Source organism: Dendrobates tinctorius, unplaced genomic scaffold, assembly GCF_039654945.1.
Source record: "Dendrobates tinctorius isolate UK_male_01 unplaced genomic scaffold, ASM3965494v1 ptg000192l, whole genome shotgun sequence".
Classification (NCBI taxonomy): domain Eukaryota; kingdom Metazoa; phylum Chordata; class Amphibia; order Anura; family Dendrobatidae; genus Dendrobates; species Dendrobates tinctorius.
The window spans coordinates 6,235,328-6,254,161 of record NW_027361859.1 but is presented as its reverse complement, the minus strand read 5'-3'; the positions used below and the strand labels follow the sequence as shown (position 1 = coordinate 6,254,161).

The following is an 18,834-nucleotide window of genomic DNA, read 5'->3' as shown; positions in this document are numbered from 1 at the left end:
CGTTCTCGCGGGATCGCGAAGTCTCGCGGTCATTCGCGCGACGTCATCGCGAATTACCGCGAGACGTCGCGATCCCGCGAGAACTGACGTCATCGCGGGCATTTTCGCAAAGGATTACTGGGAACGGATGCGCGGGACGTCGGAGGGTAAGAATAACACCATTTTTTATTTTTTTTTACATTTTATCTTTTACTACTGATGCTGCATAGGCGGCCTCAGTAGTAAAAAGTTGGTCACACTCGTCAAACACTATGTTTGACGAGTGTGACCAACCTGTCAATCAGTTCTCCAAGCGATGCTACAGATCGCTTGGAGAACGCTAGCATTCTGCAAGCTAATTACGCTTGCAAAATGCTAGTTTTTCCGCGGGAAAATCGCGGGAATTTAAAATGCGATTTTCCCGCGGACTGGAATTCCAGAATTCTAGCGGTAATTTCCGCGAGAGTTCAGGTACGTGTGCACTTAGCCTTATACTTCCCACTGTTCAGCAACAGGAAATACACAGAGACTCTGCACAGAGTTGATACTTTGTATCTAATGCTGGAGCAGCTGCAGGGTCCTGTGTAATGATGGGAGTTATATTCCTCTCTGTTCAGCTGCAGTGTGTGGCTTCTATGCACGCTGGGGTCTGGCTGGAACTGGGTTACAGTCTATCTGGGAAATGTCCTTTTCCACTAAGATTTAGCACAGACCTTGAGTTACTGTCTCTGAAGGCAGGTTATTCCTTTTTACTATTCTGACTCATGGATATGTAGAACGTATGGTACCTGGATAGACCTCTCTTTCTGGGCCCCTTCCGTATCGACCTGTACTCACGTTCATACCGATTAATCAGACAGCTTAACTCAGCCACGATCTCATGTAAGAAGACTCCAGGAAAAGAGGGATGCTTTAACTGAAATTCTTGTATTATGATGAAAGCAGCAGGTAAAAAGGAATATTCTTCAGAGGACATGTAACAGGATGCATACAGATGGAGAGACGATCACAAAATGGAGAATAAAGGAGGGAACAAACATACATCACAGGACTACAGGGAGAGAGTTGGGACAAAATACAGGGAAAGGCAAACTTCTGCCTAGCAACAGAGATGCAACAAAGACAATGCAAATATTAAATGATTTCCCAAGTCGTGGGACATGACAGGAATTGAATTGCTCTTGGAACTGTTGAAAACTTTTAAGGACAGAGTTTGTAAATAATTGCTCTATCAACCAAACGTTACAGCATCAGGTTCCTGTCACTGCACAGCGGGAATCCCGAGCCTTGCTTCTGGCAGTCTCCCATTCCTCTCCAGCCGCAGAAGAGGCTGCTCAGCAGACTCGCTGGTCCCAGCGCTCTGCCAGACTAGCTCTGTGGGTTTGGTTGCTGCTACCACCTCTGGTCCAGCTATAGCAACGCTTGCTAGTCAGCAGCGAGCTACTCCAGGGACTTAGTCCTCCTTTCGATCCACTGAGCATGCCCATGGGACGATCTCCTATTGGAGATCGGAGGTCACGTGCTCAGGTCCTTCTCCAGCTTGGATTGGACCATCTGGAAGGTCCCAGAAGGACGCTGCTATAAAAGGGTCACATGGCTGCTCGGCCATGCGCTAGTATAGACTGCATTACCAGACTATGAGGAGTGAGTGGTGTATGCATGTATGAATGTCTCTGGTGAATGACTCATTAAGAAACCCCTACCCTTGGTATGCATGTGTTGTGCAGCCTAGCCTGTTAAGCGCCCAGGCTTAGATGTAGGTAGAGGCAGAGTCTGAGACTGGCATCAGTGTCCACCGGTGGCTCTGCACGCCACGTTGCACGTGCTCGACACTCCACCATAGTCAGCGTCTATAGTGGCGTCCGCAGGTGTGACAGCGCGTCCAGAAGGTCTAGAAGGACTCTGACCCCGTGTCCTTGGGGCAGAGTTCTGTGACCGCATTCTGTGTGCTACCTTGCCGAGCTCTGTGAACTTTAAACAGGCTTTGGCATTTATGTACTGCGGTAGTGCGGCTCTGTGGAGCAACAGAGTCCACCCCTGTACACACCGGGTGACGCTAACCCCCGTGTTTTTCTATTATACCGCCATATAGCGTCCGCCATTACTGAGCAGCAGTTTACCACCCCTGCACGGTGGATTTGGGGCTGCGAACGCACCTTATTACCATCTTTTAATATGTGGTGCGATCCGCCAGCCCTAACACCAGATCCATTTTTCATCCCAATCAGAAAAAGCCTTTAACTTTGATACGTCACCTAAATTGGGATTACGCCATAGTGGTGTGTATTTGGTGAATCCCTTAATACCCATAAGTTTCTTTCCTCTGTCCCACACTTTATACCATAATGCAAATGTGGGAGCAAGAAGATTCCTTCCGGGAGAAATCTCAGACCCCAGAAGACACAGAGGTGAGGTCCATTTCATATTTTGTAAAAGCATCGGATCGTCTCTTACAATTGTCCATCAGTAATCTGCAAGCATTGATGGATTCCATTTTCCTTGATATCTTCTCTCCAAAGCCGCAATATCTTGATGAAATCTCTCATCATGCTTGTCTCTCACTAGTCCCTAGTTTGGTGGAAAAAGATGCAGAATGTAAGAAATGAATCTTTAAGGGCATGTTTCAGCCAAGATCCTAACGGTATGTGCACATGATCAGTAATTGCTGCGTATATCCGCAGCGTCAAACCTTCAATGGCCAGCTGTTACAGTATAGTGGATGGGATTTCTTGAAATCCCATGCCCACTATGTGTCCACAGACGCCCGCGGCTCCCTCATGGAGACTGACATGAAGCACGTCTCTCCAGACCGCAGCGTGTCTATTTCTCTTGCTGAGAAGCTAGTTTCTGCAATAGAAATTTCACCAATAGAATGTATTGGAGTCGGGGAATCCACACGGTTCAGTGAACGCCTATGTTCAATAGATGGCAGTGCTTTGGAATCAGCGAACATGGACTGCTACTTCCGTTTCATGTGCACCAGGCCTTATTCGTTTTGAAGAGATTTTTTCACCAACTCTTCATAGTTATCTGCTCTTGAGGTTCCCAAAAAATGTTACCACTAATGTGATTGCTGCCCATGCAGCCTTTTCCTTGCCCCGCAACAAACAGAGAAACGTCTCATCTTGAAGCTTATGAATCAGAGGTTCACTAAAGACTCCTTCTTTTATATTGCTTCACTTAACCATGGAAATGTATCAATGAGATACTTAGGTGTTTTCACATTTTATCCATTGTCTTTACAAAGTTCTTCAGTAGGCCCAATGTGATATGCAATGGTGGCATCAAATTATGTGAGTCAACAAGTGCTGGATGCAGGACATTTTTTATTCCATGGCTGAATTGAATATCAGAGAGTTGTCTCTTTTATTGTAGTGATATTCTCTTGCAGTTTATCCCTCTCACACAGAAAGCAGCAGTAATTTGTGTATCCACCCTGGAGACCAAGTAAGAGGGCTACCATCTTTAGGTCACTGCAGAGGCACCTCAACAGCTGTTTCATGTTATCCTAGGTTTCTGTCATGTGGATGGCATAACAACTGGAATTTAAAGTAACGATGGAGACACAAGGATCAGTTGGTGCTCTCGTCAGCTGGCCTGGCCGTCTTTAGAAAGACTGCACGGAACAGGGCTCATCCCACTGAACGATCGTACTCCTTCCATGTGGGCAGAATACTACTCAGACAACACGGGGTGAGGGCAACTCCGCTTTGCACACTTTGTACCCGCGCGGCTACACACTGCACACCATGTACACATTCTGCTCCAATCCATACATGCAGATCTCCACTACATAGCCCTCTTACACACATGGCTTCCTTCCATATCTCTCGTACATGCATGGCTCTGCACACCTTGTACATGCACAGCTCCGCTCAATACACCTCATACACACCTGGCTCCGCTACATATCCCTCGTACACACAAAGCTCTGCTCCGCACACCTTGTACACACACGGCTCTGCTCTGTACACCTCGTACACATACACGGCTCTGCTCCGTACACCTCGTACGCACGCGGCTCCGCTCCGTACACCTCGTACGCACGCGGCTCTGCTCCGTTCACCTCGTACACACGCGGCTCCGCTCTGTACACCTCGTACACACGTGGCTCTGCTCAGTAGACATTGCACACACGCGACTCCGCTTTGTACACCTCCTACACACAAGGCTCTGCTCCGTACATCTCGTACACACGGCTCCTCTTCGTACACCTCGTACACACGTGGCTCTGCTCTGTACACCTCGTACACACACGGCTCTGCTCCATACACCTCGCACACACACGGCTCTGCTCCGTACACCTCGTACACACACGGCTCTGCTCCGTACACCTCGTACACACACGGCTCCGCTCCGTACACCTCGTACACACACGGCTCCGCTCCGTACACCTCGTACACACACGGCTCCGCTCCGTACACCTCGTACACACACGCCTCCGCTCCGTACACCTCGTACACACACGCCTACGCTCCGTACACCTCGTACACACACGGCTCCGTACACCTCGTACACACACGGCCCCGTACACCTCGTACACACACGGCTCTGCTCCGTACACCTCGTACACACACGGCTCCGCTCCGTACACCTCGTACACACACGGCTTTGCTCCGTACACCTTGTACACACACAGCTCTGCTCCGTACACCTCGTACACACGCGGCTCTGCTACATCCCCCCTGTAAACCCCTCCTGACCCCACACAGAAACTTCCCCTCATCCAGCACCATGACAACCAGCACAGCAGAGTCCTGCATACACTGAGGCCCCTGATCATGTGACCCCTGACTCCTCCCCTCCTGTGACCTCATCCCAGGTCCTGTGCTCACAGAGCAGCCATATATGTGGAGTGTAGCTCTGCAGGTGGAGGTAGGTGCTGGAGGGCCCCTGGTTGAACGTTTCCCTATATCCCGGTGATCCTGAGATATTTGTTTTTCTGTGACACGTTGTACTTTATGTTATTGGTGAATGTAGGTGGCTCTGCTTTGCATTTAGTAATGAAAATATTAGACGTGAGAAAAATGAGCAATTTCCAAACTTTGATTATCCCAAATCATCACACTACACAAACAGTTAATAGTCACATTTCTTCCTTCTGTAAAATGTTCCTTTATTTTGTCAGCATTTTAAAGGTTTGACATTTAGCAGTAATTTTAAACTTTTTAGAAGGAAATTTTATAAAACTTGTTTTAGGGACCTATTCAGATGTAAAGTCATTTTGGGGGGTCATTTATATTGGAAATTGGATCTTGATAGCTTAGCAAGTTAGCAAAAAAAAAAAATCCATGTGGAGGACAACCTGATTGTGGAGTGAGAAGGGAATCTGACAGGTGAGGAAGGCTCCGCCTCATCAGTATTCCTGAGGAGAGCTTCTGAACACACATTGCCCTCCACACCTTCTGGGACCCCAGTGTGAAGTTAGATCTGCGCAGGCCATCTTCAAGATCTTCCATCAAATTTTTGAGAAACAGAAGCAGATTTTAAAACCTAAATCCTCGCCCTGAGTGGTGTAACTAGATTCTGGAGATCAAAGACTCTGTTATCCACACTTGTCATCCCCTCTCTTAGGTTCTGGACATCTGCATGCAGAAGAATCCACTTGTAAAAAATTAATTTTGTGTGTACCGAGCAACATCCAGTTATGGCTTTGAGGTCGTCCAGTATGGTAAGGTCTTGCTCATTCAATTTACTCCAGCTTGCTGTTGATGTTTTATTCTGCTTTGCAAGAGACATGACACACAGAACTAGACATAACCAGGTATAATGTGCACAAGTGACATCTTACCTCCCTCATTATCTCATCTTATCTGGCTCCTTAGCTTCCTATTTAGGTCTTTGCAATATTGGATCTTCTCAGTGGAGATCTTCAGTAAAAGATAATTTTCCATATTGCCCATCAAGGATGGATATGGACATTTACAAGATGGCGGAGAGGATATTACACCTCACCCTAGAGATCCTTTTCCGGCTTACTGGAGAGGTGAGAGATTCTGATGACGTCACATTACATCATTCTTATCTATGGGAATAACAGATGGACAGAACTGGAGAGGTGAGGACTCTGGAAATGTCTGTAGTGAGATTTATTAATGTGTCTCTCCATAACCAGGATTACACAGTAGTGAAGAAGACCCCTAGTGAGCGCTGTCAGGACCCTGTGTGTGAGGGATGGGGAAGACACCTGAGCCCAATCACAGGGCCTCCACCTCACCCCCTGATACATGAAGACATCAATGACCAGAAGATCCTAGAACTCACCTACAAGATGATTGAGCTGCTGACTGGAGAGGTGACACTGCTAGGAATGCTGGGACATTATACATTAACGCTATGAAGGGATCGGGGGATGACGGTATCACTGTATGTGTTAGGTTCCTATAAGGTGTCAGGATGTCGCCGTCTATTTCTCCATGGAGGAGTGGGAGTATTTAGAAGGACACAAAGATCTGTTCAAGGACATCATGATGGAGGTTCCCCAGCCCCTCACATCACCAGGTAATAGACAGGACTAAATACACAAGGCCTATAGTTATCTGTATGTAAAGAATGAATTCAGTCCCTGTATGTGTTTCCTCCTGATGTATCCAGTAAGAGGACAACACCAGAGAGATGTCCCCGTCCTCTTCTCCCACAGGATTGTAAACAAGAAGATCCCAATGTTCCTCACGATCATCAGGTAGATGGAGAGAAGGTGTCAGGAGATCTCCCCTATGATGTGTAGACGGCTGTGAAGTTCTTGTGCTCAGTCTTGTTTTATCCACCAGTATATGTTTTATACTTGTGTAATGAGAACGGTGGAGATGGCAGGATTAGAGCTGATCATAGATGTGACTTCTCCATCTGTCTGTGACTTTTACAATATTTGTTTCAGGGTGAAGATCTGACCCATATTAATACTACAGAGACATATGTGAGGGGTGATGAGTGGTGTAAAGAGGAGATTCCTTCAGATAACCACCCGGGTGAGCAGTAACCACTAAGTGCAGAGAGGTCACAGATTTTTCTCATTCGCTTTCCGGTATGTCAGTTCTTTTCTAATGTATATTTTCTCTCCTTCAGCCAAAATAGATATTAAATATGGATGAATATTTGATTCTGTTATAAGTGGTAACACAAAATATTTACCGTATTTTTCACTTTATAAGACGCACCTAATTATAAGACGCACCCCCAAATTTGGTGAAGAAAAAGAGAAAATTTTTTTTTTATGTTAAATGGAGGTATGTCTTATAATGCCAGTGTCCGTCTTACAAATCATATATATGTCCCTCATCCTGGTATCTATATAACCCCCATCCTGGCACATGGCCCCCTTGTGCTGGCACATAGCCCCCCATCCTATCCTGGATATGACCCCCCCCCAGTCACTATATGCCCCCCTGCTGGCACTCACATGGCCCCCCTCTATATGCCTCCCTGCTGGTACGCACACGGCCCCCCGTCCCTATATTTCCCCTGCTGGCACACATTGTCCCCCTGTCCCTATATTCTTCCCTGCTGGCATTCACACAGCCCCCCCCCGTCCCTATGTTCCCCTCTGCTGGCACACATTGTCCCCCCAGTCCTATAATCCCCCCCTGCTGGCACACATTGTCCCCCCGGTCCTATAATCCCCCCCTGCTGGCACACATTGTCCCCCCTTTCCTATAATCCCCCCTCCTGGCACATATTGCCCCCCCCAGTCCTATAATCCCCCCTGCTGGCACACATTGTCCCCCCTTTCCTATAATCCCCCCTCCTGGCACATATTGCCCCCCCCAGTCCTATAATCCCCCCTCCTGGCACATATTGCCCCCCCCAGTCCTATAATCCCCCCTGCTGGCACACATTGTCCCCCCTTTCCTATAATCCCCCCTCCTGGCACATATTCCCCCCTCCCATCCCTTTATTCCCCCCTGCTGGCACACATGGCCCATTGTTCATATATTCCCCCCTGATGGCACACATTGTCCCCCCATCCCTATATTTCCCCCTGCTGTCACACATGGCCCCTGTCCCTATATTTCCGCCCTGCTGGCAATCACATGCTAAAATAATAAACAGTTAACTCACCTACTGATGATCGCTCCTGCTCCCAGCCTCCCTGTGGCTTACCTGTGTCTGTGCTGAGTCTGCTGTCATCCTCCTCCTGTAGGGCGCACACAGCTGCTGCTCATTCAGGCAGCTCATTTTAGCTACAGGACCTTCCATGATGTGACCAATAGGAGCTGCTCAGCTGCGGTCATGTGACTTGCAGTGCACACTGGGAGTCATGTGACCGCAGGTCCTATGGTCACATCATGCAAAGTCCTGAAGCGATGAGCTGCCTGAATGAGCTGCTGCTGCTCACCCTGCAGGAGGAGGATGACAGCAGACACAGGAAAGCCATGGAGGAGCTGGGAGCAGGAGCGATCATCAGTAGGTAAGTGTCTGTAGTGACTGGGGGTGAGTGCAGGCACATGTAATATGCACCGCTCCCCTGTCTACCAACTCGGCACTGTTTCAGCACCGAGGTGATGGACAGTGGGTGCAATGAATATTACATGAGCCCCCATGAGCGGGAGCACAGGACCTCCCGCTGTCTCTGCAGCCCCATCCAGCCCAGCCCAGCCCCCTGACTCCATGCCAGAGCCGCCCCCCCCACTCTATAGCACAGCAGCACACAGGTTCGCTTTACAAGACGCACCCCCCACTTTCCCCAAAATTTGGGGGAACAAAAGTGCGTCTTATAAAGCGAAAAATACGGTATGTAAAATACAGATGAAATATGGACATAAAATTTTGTATATGAATTAAGTTTACTTCTTCACCATCTGCTTCGGCTTTTCACCATTTGGAACTGGAGAATTATTAGATCCTTATAGATAAATGAATTACTACTGTGCTTAGAGTCACTGGTATCTATTGTCTTAAGGCCCAGTCACACGCGACTTACCAGTGATCCCGACACCGATATCAAGGTGTCAGGATCGCTAGTAAGTCCCTATGTGATCGCTGGTGAGCTGTCACACAGACAGCTTCACCAGCGATCAGCACAGCGATGCCGAGCGCCCGGCATCGCTGGCCATCCCTGTAAAAAATTGAATCAAAATGAGGACCAAAAAGCTATCCTACATGTTTCAGAGACTCCTGCCTCCTTCCTCAGGGAGGTCCTCATTGCAATCTCTAGGCTGCAGCCCAGTGCATCACGTGTCTCTGACTTCACACAGGTCCTGTGCTGACGAGCATAGTGTGAAGTTCAGGCATCTAGTTCAGTGTGTTTTCCCACCCAGCCTGCCATTAGAGCGACTGCTGCCACCGGCTGGGGTAGCATCGCTAACAGGATTACTGCAGTTCTTAAGCCCCCGTTACACACTGCAATATCGCTAGCAATATCGCTGTAAAGTCACCGATTTTGTGACATTGCAGCGATATTGCTAGCGATATCGCTGCATGTGATACTTAACTCCGACCCGCTCCCCCGCTGGTTATCGCTGATCGCGCAAGAAGCTCCTGGACCATTCCTCGTCGGCCACTTCCTGCGGCGCTTCCTGTGGAGAGACGAACGTGGAGCCGGGCGGGAGGACGCAGGATCGCCTAGTGTGATAGGTAAGTAGCGATCCCCGTCCCCAGCGATGTCGCTGGTGATATCTGCCTGTGTGGCAGCTCACTAGCAACCACCCAGCGATGTACCAGCGATCCTGACCGCGTCATGTCGCTGGTCGGGATCGCTGGTGCATCGCTAGGTGTAACGGTACCCTTAGAGTTGTTCTAAATCTGCCCCCAGTAGGCAGTGTCAAACTGGAGCACCTTGGGTCCACCAGAGAAAATCATTCTTGGGGCCCACTATGTAGCTACATAGAAATAAATACAAGACCACAAATTGTGTGGTAGAACACGCTAATAGGGTATAATATAAGGTAGTACACGTCTTAATTATGTAGCAGAGGTTGGGGTAGAATCATAGAGGGGTAGCCCCCTCATAGAATATAATGCAGTAACCCACAAAATAAAATGCAGCCCCCTCATAAGGTATAACGCAGTCCCCACCATAGAATATAATGTAGCTCCCTCATAGGGTATAATGCAGCTCCCCCATAGAGTATACTGTAGCCCCCTCATAGGGTATAATGCAGCCCCCCTCATATAGTATAATGCAGCCCCACCACATAATAAAATGCAGCCCCCCTCAAAGAGTATACTGTAGTCCTCTCATAGGGCATAATGCTGCCCCCCTCATATAGTATTATGTAGCCCCCCCAGTATATAATGTAGTCCCCTGAGAGAATAATGCAGCCCCACCACAGAGTATACTGTAGCCCCCTCATATAGTATGATGTAGCCCCCCAGAATATAATGTAGTCCCCTGAGAGAATAATGTAGTCCCCCCACAGAACATAATGCAGCCCCCCATAGAGTATACTGTAGCCTCATATAGTATGATACAGTCTCCCCACAGAATATAATGTAGCCCCCTCATAAAGTATAATGCAGCCCCTCTCCACCCCATCATTGTCCTCATCACCACCTCCATCATTGCCTTCTCCCCACCACCCCTATCATTCTTCCCCACTGCCCATTCCACCACCTCAATCATTGCCTCCTCCCCCACCACCCTCATTGTCCATTTCATCACCTCTATCATTGCCTCCCCCACCACCATCGCCCATTTCATCACCTCCATCTTTGCCTCCCCCCACCATCATTGCCTATCACCACCATCATTGCCTCCCCTGACCACCATCATTGCCTGTCACATCCATCATTGCCCATCACCTTCATCATTGCCTCCCCTCAAAACCATCATTGCCCATCACCTCCATCATTCCATCATTGCCTCCACCCACCATCATTGCCCATCACCTCCATCATTGCCTCCCCCCACCACCATCATCACTCCTCACCTCCATCATTGCCTCCCCTACCGCCATCATTGCCCATCACCTCCATCATTGCCTCCCCCCACCAATATCATTGTCCTTCCCCACCACCCCTCTCTCTCTCACACACACACAGCACTACATCACTCTCTCACACTCGCACACAAAGCACCTCCCCGCAGCAGCACATCCCGGCAGCCTCTTCCTCGCCGGCAGCTTTCTGTCTGAGACAGCACGCTGGATGATGACGTCATCCAGCTGGGCTGTCTCAGACAGGAAGTGCCGGGCAGGAAGCAGGTGAGGTGGAGGACGGCACTCTCATCTGCAGACTGCAGTGCACACACAGGCATGCTCTGCACAGCTCACCGCTTAGAAGCCGGCAGTAGCAGCAGGTGCTGTGAAAGAGCTGCCGCGCGGCTGCACTGTTCACATCATTTGCATAGCTTACTCGCTGCTGCCGGCGAGAGACTAGAGTGTGCACCGCTCGGTGCACACTTCGCAGGGCAGGGACTAAAGGAGGCAGGAGCTGGAGCTGGCGGCGGGGCCCACCGGAGAATTCTCCGATGTCCCGGTGCCTCAGTCTGACCCTGTCAGTAGGGACTGCACGGAGTATATTTTGCTCTGGCGTACTAACGTTAACTTGGAGCAGCCTTGATATACTGAACCCAGCACTTCACGCCTCCTGCCTGGTGTTTGACCTGATGCCTTACGTTTGGTTGGTGTTAAGCCTGCTTACTCTGCCTCATGATATGTCTTTGTGTAGCATTTTTTGTTTCATGAGTTGACTTTGTTTTATCTTTGGCATTGTAATTTGGCTTGATTTAGTCTTTTTGCCTCATGGCTTGATTTAGTGTTTGGTGTTTTGGCTTTGCTTAGTTCAACCATTTGTATCGTTGCTTGTGTTAGCATTCGACTTTCTATCTTGGGTTAGCTTTTAGCCTAATAGCATAGTTTAGCCTTTGGCCATGACTCTTAGTTTAGCCTGCTGCCTCGTGAGTTTATGTGGGCTATTGTCTTGGGGCTTTATGTGAACTGCTGTTTTTTCGTGTGGTTCTGGACTGCTGCCTCATGATGTGATTCTCCCAATGCCTCATGACATAGTCGTGGCCTGTTTTTTGCTATCTCAAGATTGCATTATCTTTTGGTTTGCAGCCTGGTGCCACTCAGCATATGCACCAGGAAGGGGCTCAGAATGAGGGACATATATGCCAGGATCGGGGACATATATTGGAGGATGGGCCCAAGATGAAGGACATATATACTAGGATGAGCTCAGGGTGGGGACATTTTACAATGAAGGGGCCCAGTATGGAGGACATACACCAGGAAGGGCCCCAGAATGGGCGATGTACAGTGGGTAAAATAAGTATTAAACATGTTAGCATGTACACCGTGATTAAGGCTTTTTGCTGAAACGCGTTGGTTTCACACACTTGGACCTTTTTGTTTTTCTGTTACCCACACTGGTTGCATGGTTTTAGTGGTTCTAATAAAAATTAGATTTTTATTCTTCTTCACAGGTGGAGACTATTTTCCTTTCTTTGCTATTTGTATTTGATATGGAGCATCCTGATGATCATGTCCAAGGCTTTTTACAAATACTGAAGTGGTTAAAAGACGTGACAAAAGATGGAACATTTGCAGAGCTATGTCGTTTTAACATTGCTGTGTATTATGCTCATCTTATGGGTAGCCTTTGTGAGGGCCTTTATTAGGCGAATTCTGGTCAAAATCTGCCTGAAAAAGACATCATGTGAGGATTTACTGGTATTTGCCAGCACCACTACTTAGGGTATATGCACACGATCAGGAATGGCTAAGTATTTGCTCAGGATTTGATGCAGGTGAAATCTGCACCAAATTTGCATCTGAGGTCACTGGCAGGTCACCTGCGTTTTTGATGCGTTTTTTCATTGCATGCATGTTTTTCTGTCGCTTGGAATAAAGCTAATTGAAAGTTGGCTTCTGGGAAGGAAAAAAAAAGTGATTTCCTGTTTGCCGATATATTGGGGTATGTTCCCACGATCAGTAAACGCTGCGGGTTGGACGCTGTATACATCCGCAGCATCCAATCTGCGGTGTCCAGATGTTACAGCATAGTGGATGGGATTTCAAGAAATCCCATGCCCACTATGCGTTCACAGATGCCCACGGCTTACCTGCAGAGACAGACATGCTGCGTGTCTTTCCAGACCGCAGCATGTCAATTTATGTAGTGGAGACGCTCCGTCTCCGCTCCGTATTTTACCAATACACTTTCATTAGATGCGGTAAGGCTAGTTTCACACTTGCTTTTTTTTGCAGCGCGTTTTTCCCGCAAAAAAACGCATTGAAAAAACGCATACAAACGCATACAGATGCTGCGTTTTTTTCAAGCATTTTTATGAGCATGCATGAAAAAAACGCAGCGTTTTTATGCGTTTGTATGCGTTTGTATGCGTTTTTAGTGCGTTTTTACCGCGTTTGCGTTTTTTTCCAACATTAGGTGGCCCCTCACACTAACCCAAACCATGACTTTACTAACCCTAACCCTGACCCTAACCCTGACCCTTAACCAAACCATACCCTAACCCTGACCCTAACCCTTAACCAAACCATACCCTGACCCTAACCCTTAACCAAACCATACCCTGACCCTAACCCTGACCCTTAACCAAACCATACCCTGATCCTAACCCTAACCCTGACCCTAACCCTTAACCAAACCATACCCTGATCCTAACCCTAACCCTGACCCTAACCCTTAACCAAACCATACCCTGACCCTAACCCTTAACCAAACCATACCCTGACCCTAACCCTTAACCAAACCATACCCTGATCCTAACCCTAACCCTAAACCCCCTTAACTAACCCTAACTCTAACCCAAACCCCTAAATTCCATTGTCTAAACTAATGGTAAAAAAAAAAACGCATGTGCAAAAAAACGCATACATAAGCATGCCAATGCGCACATATGCTCACCATAGACTTATAATGGGTGTCTTGCTGTAAAAAAACGCATTGCGCGCGCATGCGTTTTTTTGAGGCAAGTCGGACGCCCAAAAAATGCAACAGGTTGCATTTTGTGCGCCCGAGCGCATACCGCAAAAAAACGCATGCGCGGAAAAACGCGTACAAACGCATGTGTATGCGCACATAAGCGCATCCCATGCAAAGTATAGGAAAAAAAAACGCATGCGCTATTTAGCGCTAAAATACCGTGAAAAAAAACGCAACTGTGAAACCAGCCTAACACCGCATTATCTTCCTAGTCACATGCGTATTAAGTTCGGGAATGCAGCTTACTACGCATGTGTACTAATTTACATAATGGTGAATCTTGTGACATAGGACGTACATGATACAGGAAGTGGAGGAAAGAAAGCACAGACAGAGGTCCCCTCCCTTTTAATAAATAATAATTTTAAATATTTTAAAAAAAATAGTGTGGGGTCTCCCTATATTCGTTAATCAGCCAGAGTAAAGCAGACTACTGGGACTGGATTTTCAGGCTGGTACAGAGCCAATATCCATGAACCTTACCAGGCCGCAGCAGTCTGCTTACCTTGGATGGTTAGCAAAAATAGTGGGATTCCCTCCCAAAAAAATAGCATGGGGTCCCCCTTATTTTGCTTACCAGCCAAGGAGGAAGCAGACAGCTGCGGCTTGGTATTCTCAGGCTGGTGAGTCCCATAGATTTTGGCCCTGACTAGCCTAAAAATAGCAGCCCGCAGCCGCCCCACAATTGGCACATCCAAAGATGCACCAATTGTGGCACTTTACCCGACTCTTCCTACTTGCCCTGTAGCGGTGGCAAGTTGGATAATATTTGTGGGGTTGATGTCACATTTGCATTGTCAGGTGACATCAGTGCCACTGCTTAGTAATGGAGAGGCATCTGTAAGACACCCATCTATTACTAATCCTATAGTTACATGGTAAATAAAGACACAGCCAGAATAAAGTCTTTTAACCCCTTAACCCCCAGGGGTGGTTTGCACGTTCATGACCGGGCCAATTTTTACAATTCTGACTACTGTCCCTTTATGAGGTAATAACTCTGAAACGCTTCCATGGATCCTGGTGATTCTGACGTTGTTTTCTCGTGACATATTGTACTTCATGTTGTTGGTAAAATTTCGTTCAAATAACTTGCGTTTATTTGTGAAAAAAACGGAAATTTGGCGAAAATTTTGAAAATTTTGCAATTTTCCAACTTTGAATTTTTATGCCCTTAAATCACAGAGATATGGCACACAAAAACCTTAATAAATAACATTACCCATATGTTTACTTTACATCAGCACAATTTTGGAACCAAAATCTTTTTTTGTTAGGAAGTTATAAGGATTAAAGGTTGACCAGCGATGTCTCATTTTTTCAACACCATTTTATTTTTACGGACCACATCACATTTGAAGTCACTTTGAGGGGTCTATATGATAGAAAATACCCAAACCTGACACCATTCTAAAAACTGCACCCCTCAAGGTGCTCAAAACCACATTCAAGAAGTTTATTAACCCTTCAGGTGCTCCAAAAAAAAATGAACATTTAACTTTTTTTCACAAAAAAATTACTTCAGGTCCAATTTTTTTTTATTTTACCAAGGGTAACAGGAGAAATTGGACTGCAAAAGTTATTGTGCAATTTCTCCTGAGTACGCTGATACCTGATATGTGGGGGGGGAACCACTGTTTCAGCCCATGGCAGAGCTCAGAAGGGAAGGAGCGCCGTTTGACTTTTTCAATGCAAAATTGGCTGGAATTCAGATTGGACGCCATGTTACGTTTGGAGAGCCCCTGATGTGCCTAAACAGTGGAACCCCCCCACAGGTGACCCCATTTTGGAAACTAGACCCCCCCAAGGAACGTATCTAGATATGTGGTGAGAACTTTGAACCCACAAGGGCTTCAGAGAAGTAAAAAAAAAAAAAAATCATATTTTTTCCACAAAAATGATCTTTTAACCCCCAATTTTTATTTTCCCAAGGGAAACAGGACCCTAAAAGTTATTGTGCAATTTGTCCTGAGTATGCTGATACCCAATATGTGGGTGTAAATGACTATTTGGGCACATGGCAAAGCTCGGAAGGGAAGCAGCGCCATTTTACTTTTTTGGCTGGAATTGAGATCGGACATCATGTCGCGTTTGGAAAGCCCCTGATGTACCAAAACAGTGGAAACCCCCCACAAATGACACCATTTTGGAAACTATACCCCCCCAAGGAACTTATCTAGATGTGTGGTGAGCACTTTGAACCCCCAAGGGTTTCACAGAAGTTTATAACGCCCGGGCGTGAAAATTAAAAAATAATTTTTTCCACAAACATGATCTTTTAGTCCCCAATTTTTTTATTTTCCCAAGGGTAACAGGAGAAATTAGGCCCCATATGTTGTTGTCCAATTTGTCCTGAGTATGCTGATACCCCATATGTGGGAGAAAACTACTGTATGGGGACACATCGGGGATTGGAAGGGAAGTAGTGACGTTTTGGAATGCAGACTTTGATGGAATGGTCTGCAGGTGTCATGTTGCCTTTGGAGAGCCCCTGTGTTAGGCGTCAGATTTCTGTCGCTGCACAGCGAGAATCCCGAGCCTTACTTCCAGCGGTCTCCCATTCCTCTCCAGCCGCAGAGGAGGTTGTTCAGCAAACTTGTCGGTCCAGGCGCTCTGCCCAGACCAGCTCCGTGGGTTTGCTTGCTGCTACCACCTCTGGCACATCTATGGCAATTCATGCTGCTCAGCAGCGAGATTCTCCAGGGACATGTCAGGCCAATGAGCATGCCCGTGGAGTGATCTCCCATTGGAGATCGAAGGTCACGTGCTCGGGTCCTGCTCGTGTTCGGATTGGCCCATCCGAGAAGCCAGAAAGGTCCCGGACGCTCGCGGCTATAAAAGGTTTGCATGGCCGCTCGGCCATGCGCTAGGATAGACTGTATTTACAGACTATGTGGAGTGAGTGATGTATGCACATATGAATGTCTCTGGTGAATGACTCATTAAGAAACCCCTACCCTTGGTACGCATGTGTTGTGCAGCCTAGCCTGCTAGCACCCAGGCTTAGGTGTAGGTAAGACAGAGGTTGAGTCAGGCATCAGTCCTCACCAGGGACTCGGCACACCTCAGTGCACGTGCTCCACTTCATAGCCAGCGTCTATAGCGGCGCTCGCGGCAGCGACGCCGTGCGCTCAGTGGGCCTAAAGGGACTCTAACCCCGTGTCCTTGGGGTAGAGTTCTGTGGCCGTACACTGTGCGCTCTTTTGGCTGTGCTCTGTGAGCTAAACAGGCTTCGGCATTTACGTTCAGCGGTTGTGCGACTCTGTGCATTAACAGAGTTCGCACCTGTTCACATTGGGTGACGTAACCCACGTGTGACTGTTTTTTTACGCCGCTCTATTCTTCCGCCATTACTTAGCAGCAGTGTACCACCTCTGCACGGTGGACCCCGGGCTGCGAACGCACCTACTATTATTTTATAATTTGGTGCGTTCCGCCAGCCCTAACATCCTGATGTACCTAAACAGTGGAAGCCCCCCACAAGTGACCCCATTTTGGAAACTAGACCCCCCACGGAACTTATCTAGATGTGTGGTGAGCAATTTGAGCCCCCAAGTGCTTCACAGAAGTTTATAACGCCCGGGCGTGAAAATAAAAAATCATTTTTTTTCCACAAAAATGATATTTTTGCCCCCAATTTTTTAATTTCCTAAGGGTAACAGGAGAAATTGGACCCCAAAAGTTGTTTTGCAATTTGTCCTGAGTAGGCTGATACCCCATATGTGGGGTTAAAACACTGTTTGGGTGTATGGCAGAGCTTGGAAGGGAAGGAGCACAATTTGACTTTTTCAATGCCGAATTGGCTGGAATTGAGATCAGACACCATGTTGCGTTTGGAGAGCACCTGATGTGCTCAGACAGTGGAAACCACCCAATTCTAACTCGAACCCTAACCCCAACACACCCCTAACCCTAATGGGAAAATGGAAATAAATACATTTCTTTTAATTTCATTATTTTTCACTAACTAAGGGGGTGATAAAGGGGGGGGGTTTGATTTACTATTTATAGCGGGTTTTTATGTTTGGCAGCTGTCACACTCTAAAAGACGCTTTTTATTGTAAAAATAGTTTTTGCATCACCACATTTTGATAGCTATAATTTTTCCATATTTTGACCCACCGAGTCATGTGAGGTCTTATTTTTTGCGGGACGAGTTGACATTTTTATTGGTACCATTTTTGGGCACGTGACATTTTTTGATCGCTTTTTATTCCGATTTTTGGGATGCAGAATGAACAAAAACCAGCATTTCAAGAATTTCTTTTGGGGGAGTGCGTTTACACCGTTCCGCGTGCGGAAAAATTGATAAAGCTGTTTTATTCTACGGGTCAGTACGATTACAGCGATACCTCATTTGTCGTTTTTTTATGTCGTTTTTTTTTATGTTTTGGCGCTTTTATGCACTGAAAACAATTGTATATAAAAAATAATTATTTTTGCATCGCTTTATTCTGCGAGCTATAATTTTTTTATTTTTTCGCTGATGACACTGTGTGGCAGCTCGTTTTTTGCGGGACAAGATGACGTTGTCATCGGTACCATGCTTATTTATATCCATCTTTTTTATCGCGCATTTTTGCACTTTTTGTTCGGCAGTATGATCATAAAGCGTTATTTCTTGCGTTGTTTTTTATTTTTATTTTTTAAGGGGTTCTCTAAAGGGGTTAACTAAAGGGACAGTTTTATAGGGTGGGTCGTTACGGACCCGGCGATACTAAATATGTGTCTTTTTATTTCCAAAAAATGAATTTATTAGGGAAAAGATCAGCGATCTGACACAGGCACTGCTGGAGGCTTCCTCATGCCGGTGCTTTACAGGCATGAGGAAGCCGGCTCCCTGTAGGCCCCCGAAGGTCCCCGCCGCCATATTGAATCCGGGGACCTGCAGGGAAGGAGGCTCCTGGAGCAGCGCTGCACACTGTGCTGCTCTGGGGGGCTCAGGGAAGCACGGAAGGAGCCCCCTCC

The 18,834-nt window shown here is 47.1% G+C and overlaps 2 protein-coding genes across 3 annotated transcripts in view; both read left to right on the top strand.

Annotated features, from left to right (window-relative positions):
* LOC141055795 (uncharacterized) overlaps positions 1-18,834 on the top strand; it is an 87,807-nt gene that overhangs the window by 34,896 nt on the left and 34,077 nt on the right. For both annotated transcript variants that reach the window (XM_073552508.1, XM_073552507.1), the window contains exon 6: positions 6,857-6,947. In XM_073552508.1, the coding sequence (XP_073408609.1) occupies positions 6,857-6,947 (91 nt within the window). The remainder of the gene's footprint in view (positions 1-6,856; positions 6,948-18,834) is intronic.
* On the top strand, positions 2,325-6,141 carry LOC141055921 (uncharacterized). The gene is made up of 6 exons (XM_073552635.1): positions 2,325-2,387; positions 2,545-2,620; positions 3,678-4,854; positions 5,554-5,650; positions 5,887-5,965; positions 6,095-6,141. The coding sequence occupies exons 1-3, from the start codon at positions 2,325-2,327 to the stop codon at positions 4,679-4,681; spliced, it is 1,143 nt and encodes a 380-aa protein (XP_073408736.1). The 3' UTR covers positions 4,682-4,854; positions 5,554-5,650; positions 5,887-5,965; positions 6,095-6,141.

What these genes read in the sequence shown, in the direction of transcription:
- LOC141055921 (XM_073552635.1), top strand. Translation starts at nt 2,325, where the DNA reads ATGCAAATGTGGGAGCAAGAAGATTCCTTCCGGGAGAAATCTCAGACC. An exon ending in AGACCCCAGAAGACACAGAG is followed by an intron (nt 2,388 to 2,544) that starts GTGAGGTCCATT and finishes GTCTCTCACTAG; the next exon opens with TCCCTAGTTTGGTGGAAAAA. An exon ending in TTTCAGCCAAGATCCTAACG is followed by an intron (nt 2,621 to 3,677) that starts GTATGTGCACAT and finishes ACACGGGGTGAG; the next exon opens with GGCAACTCCGCTTTGCACAC.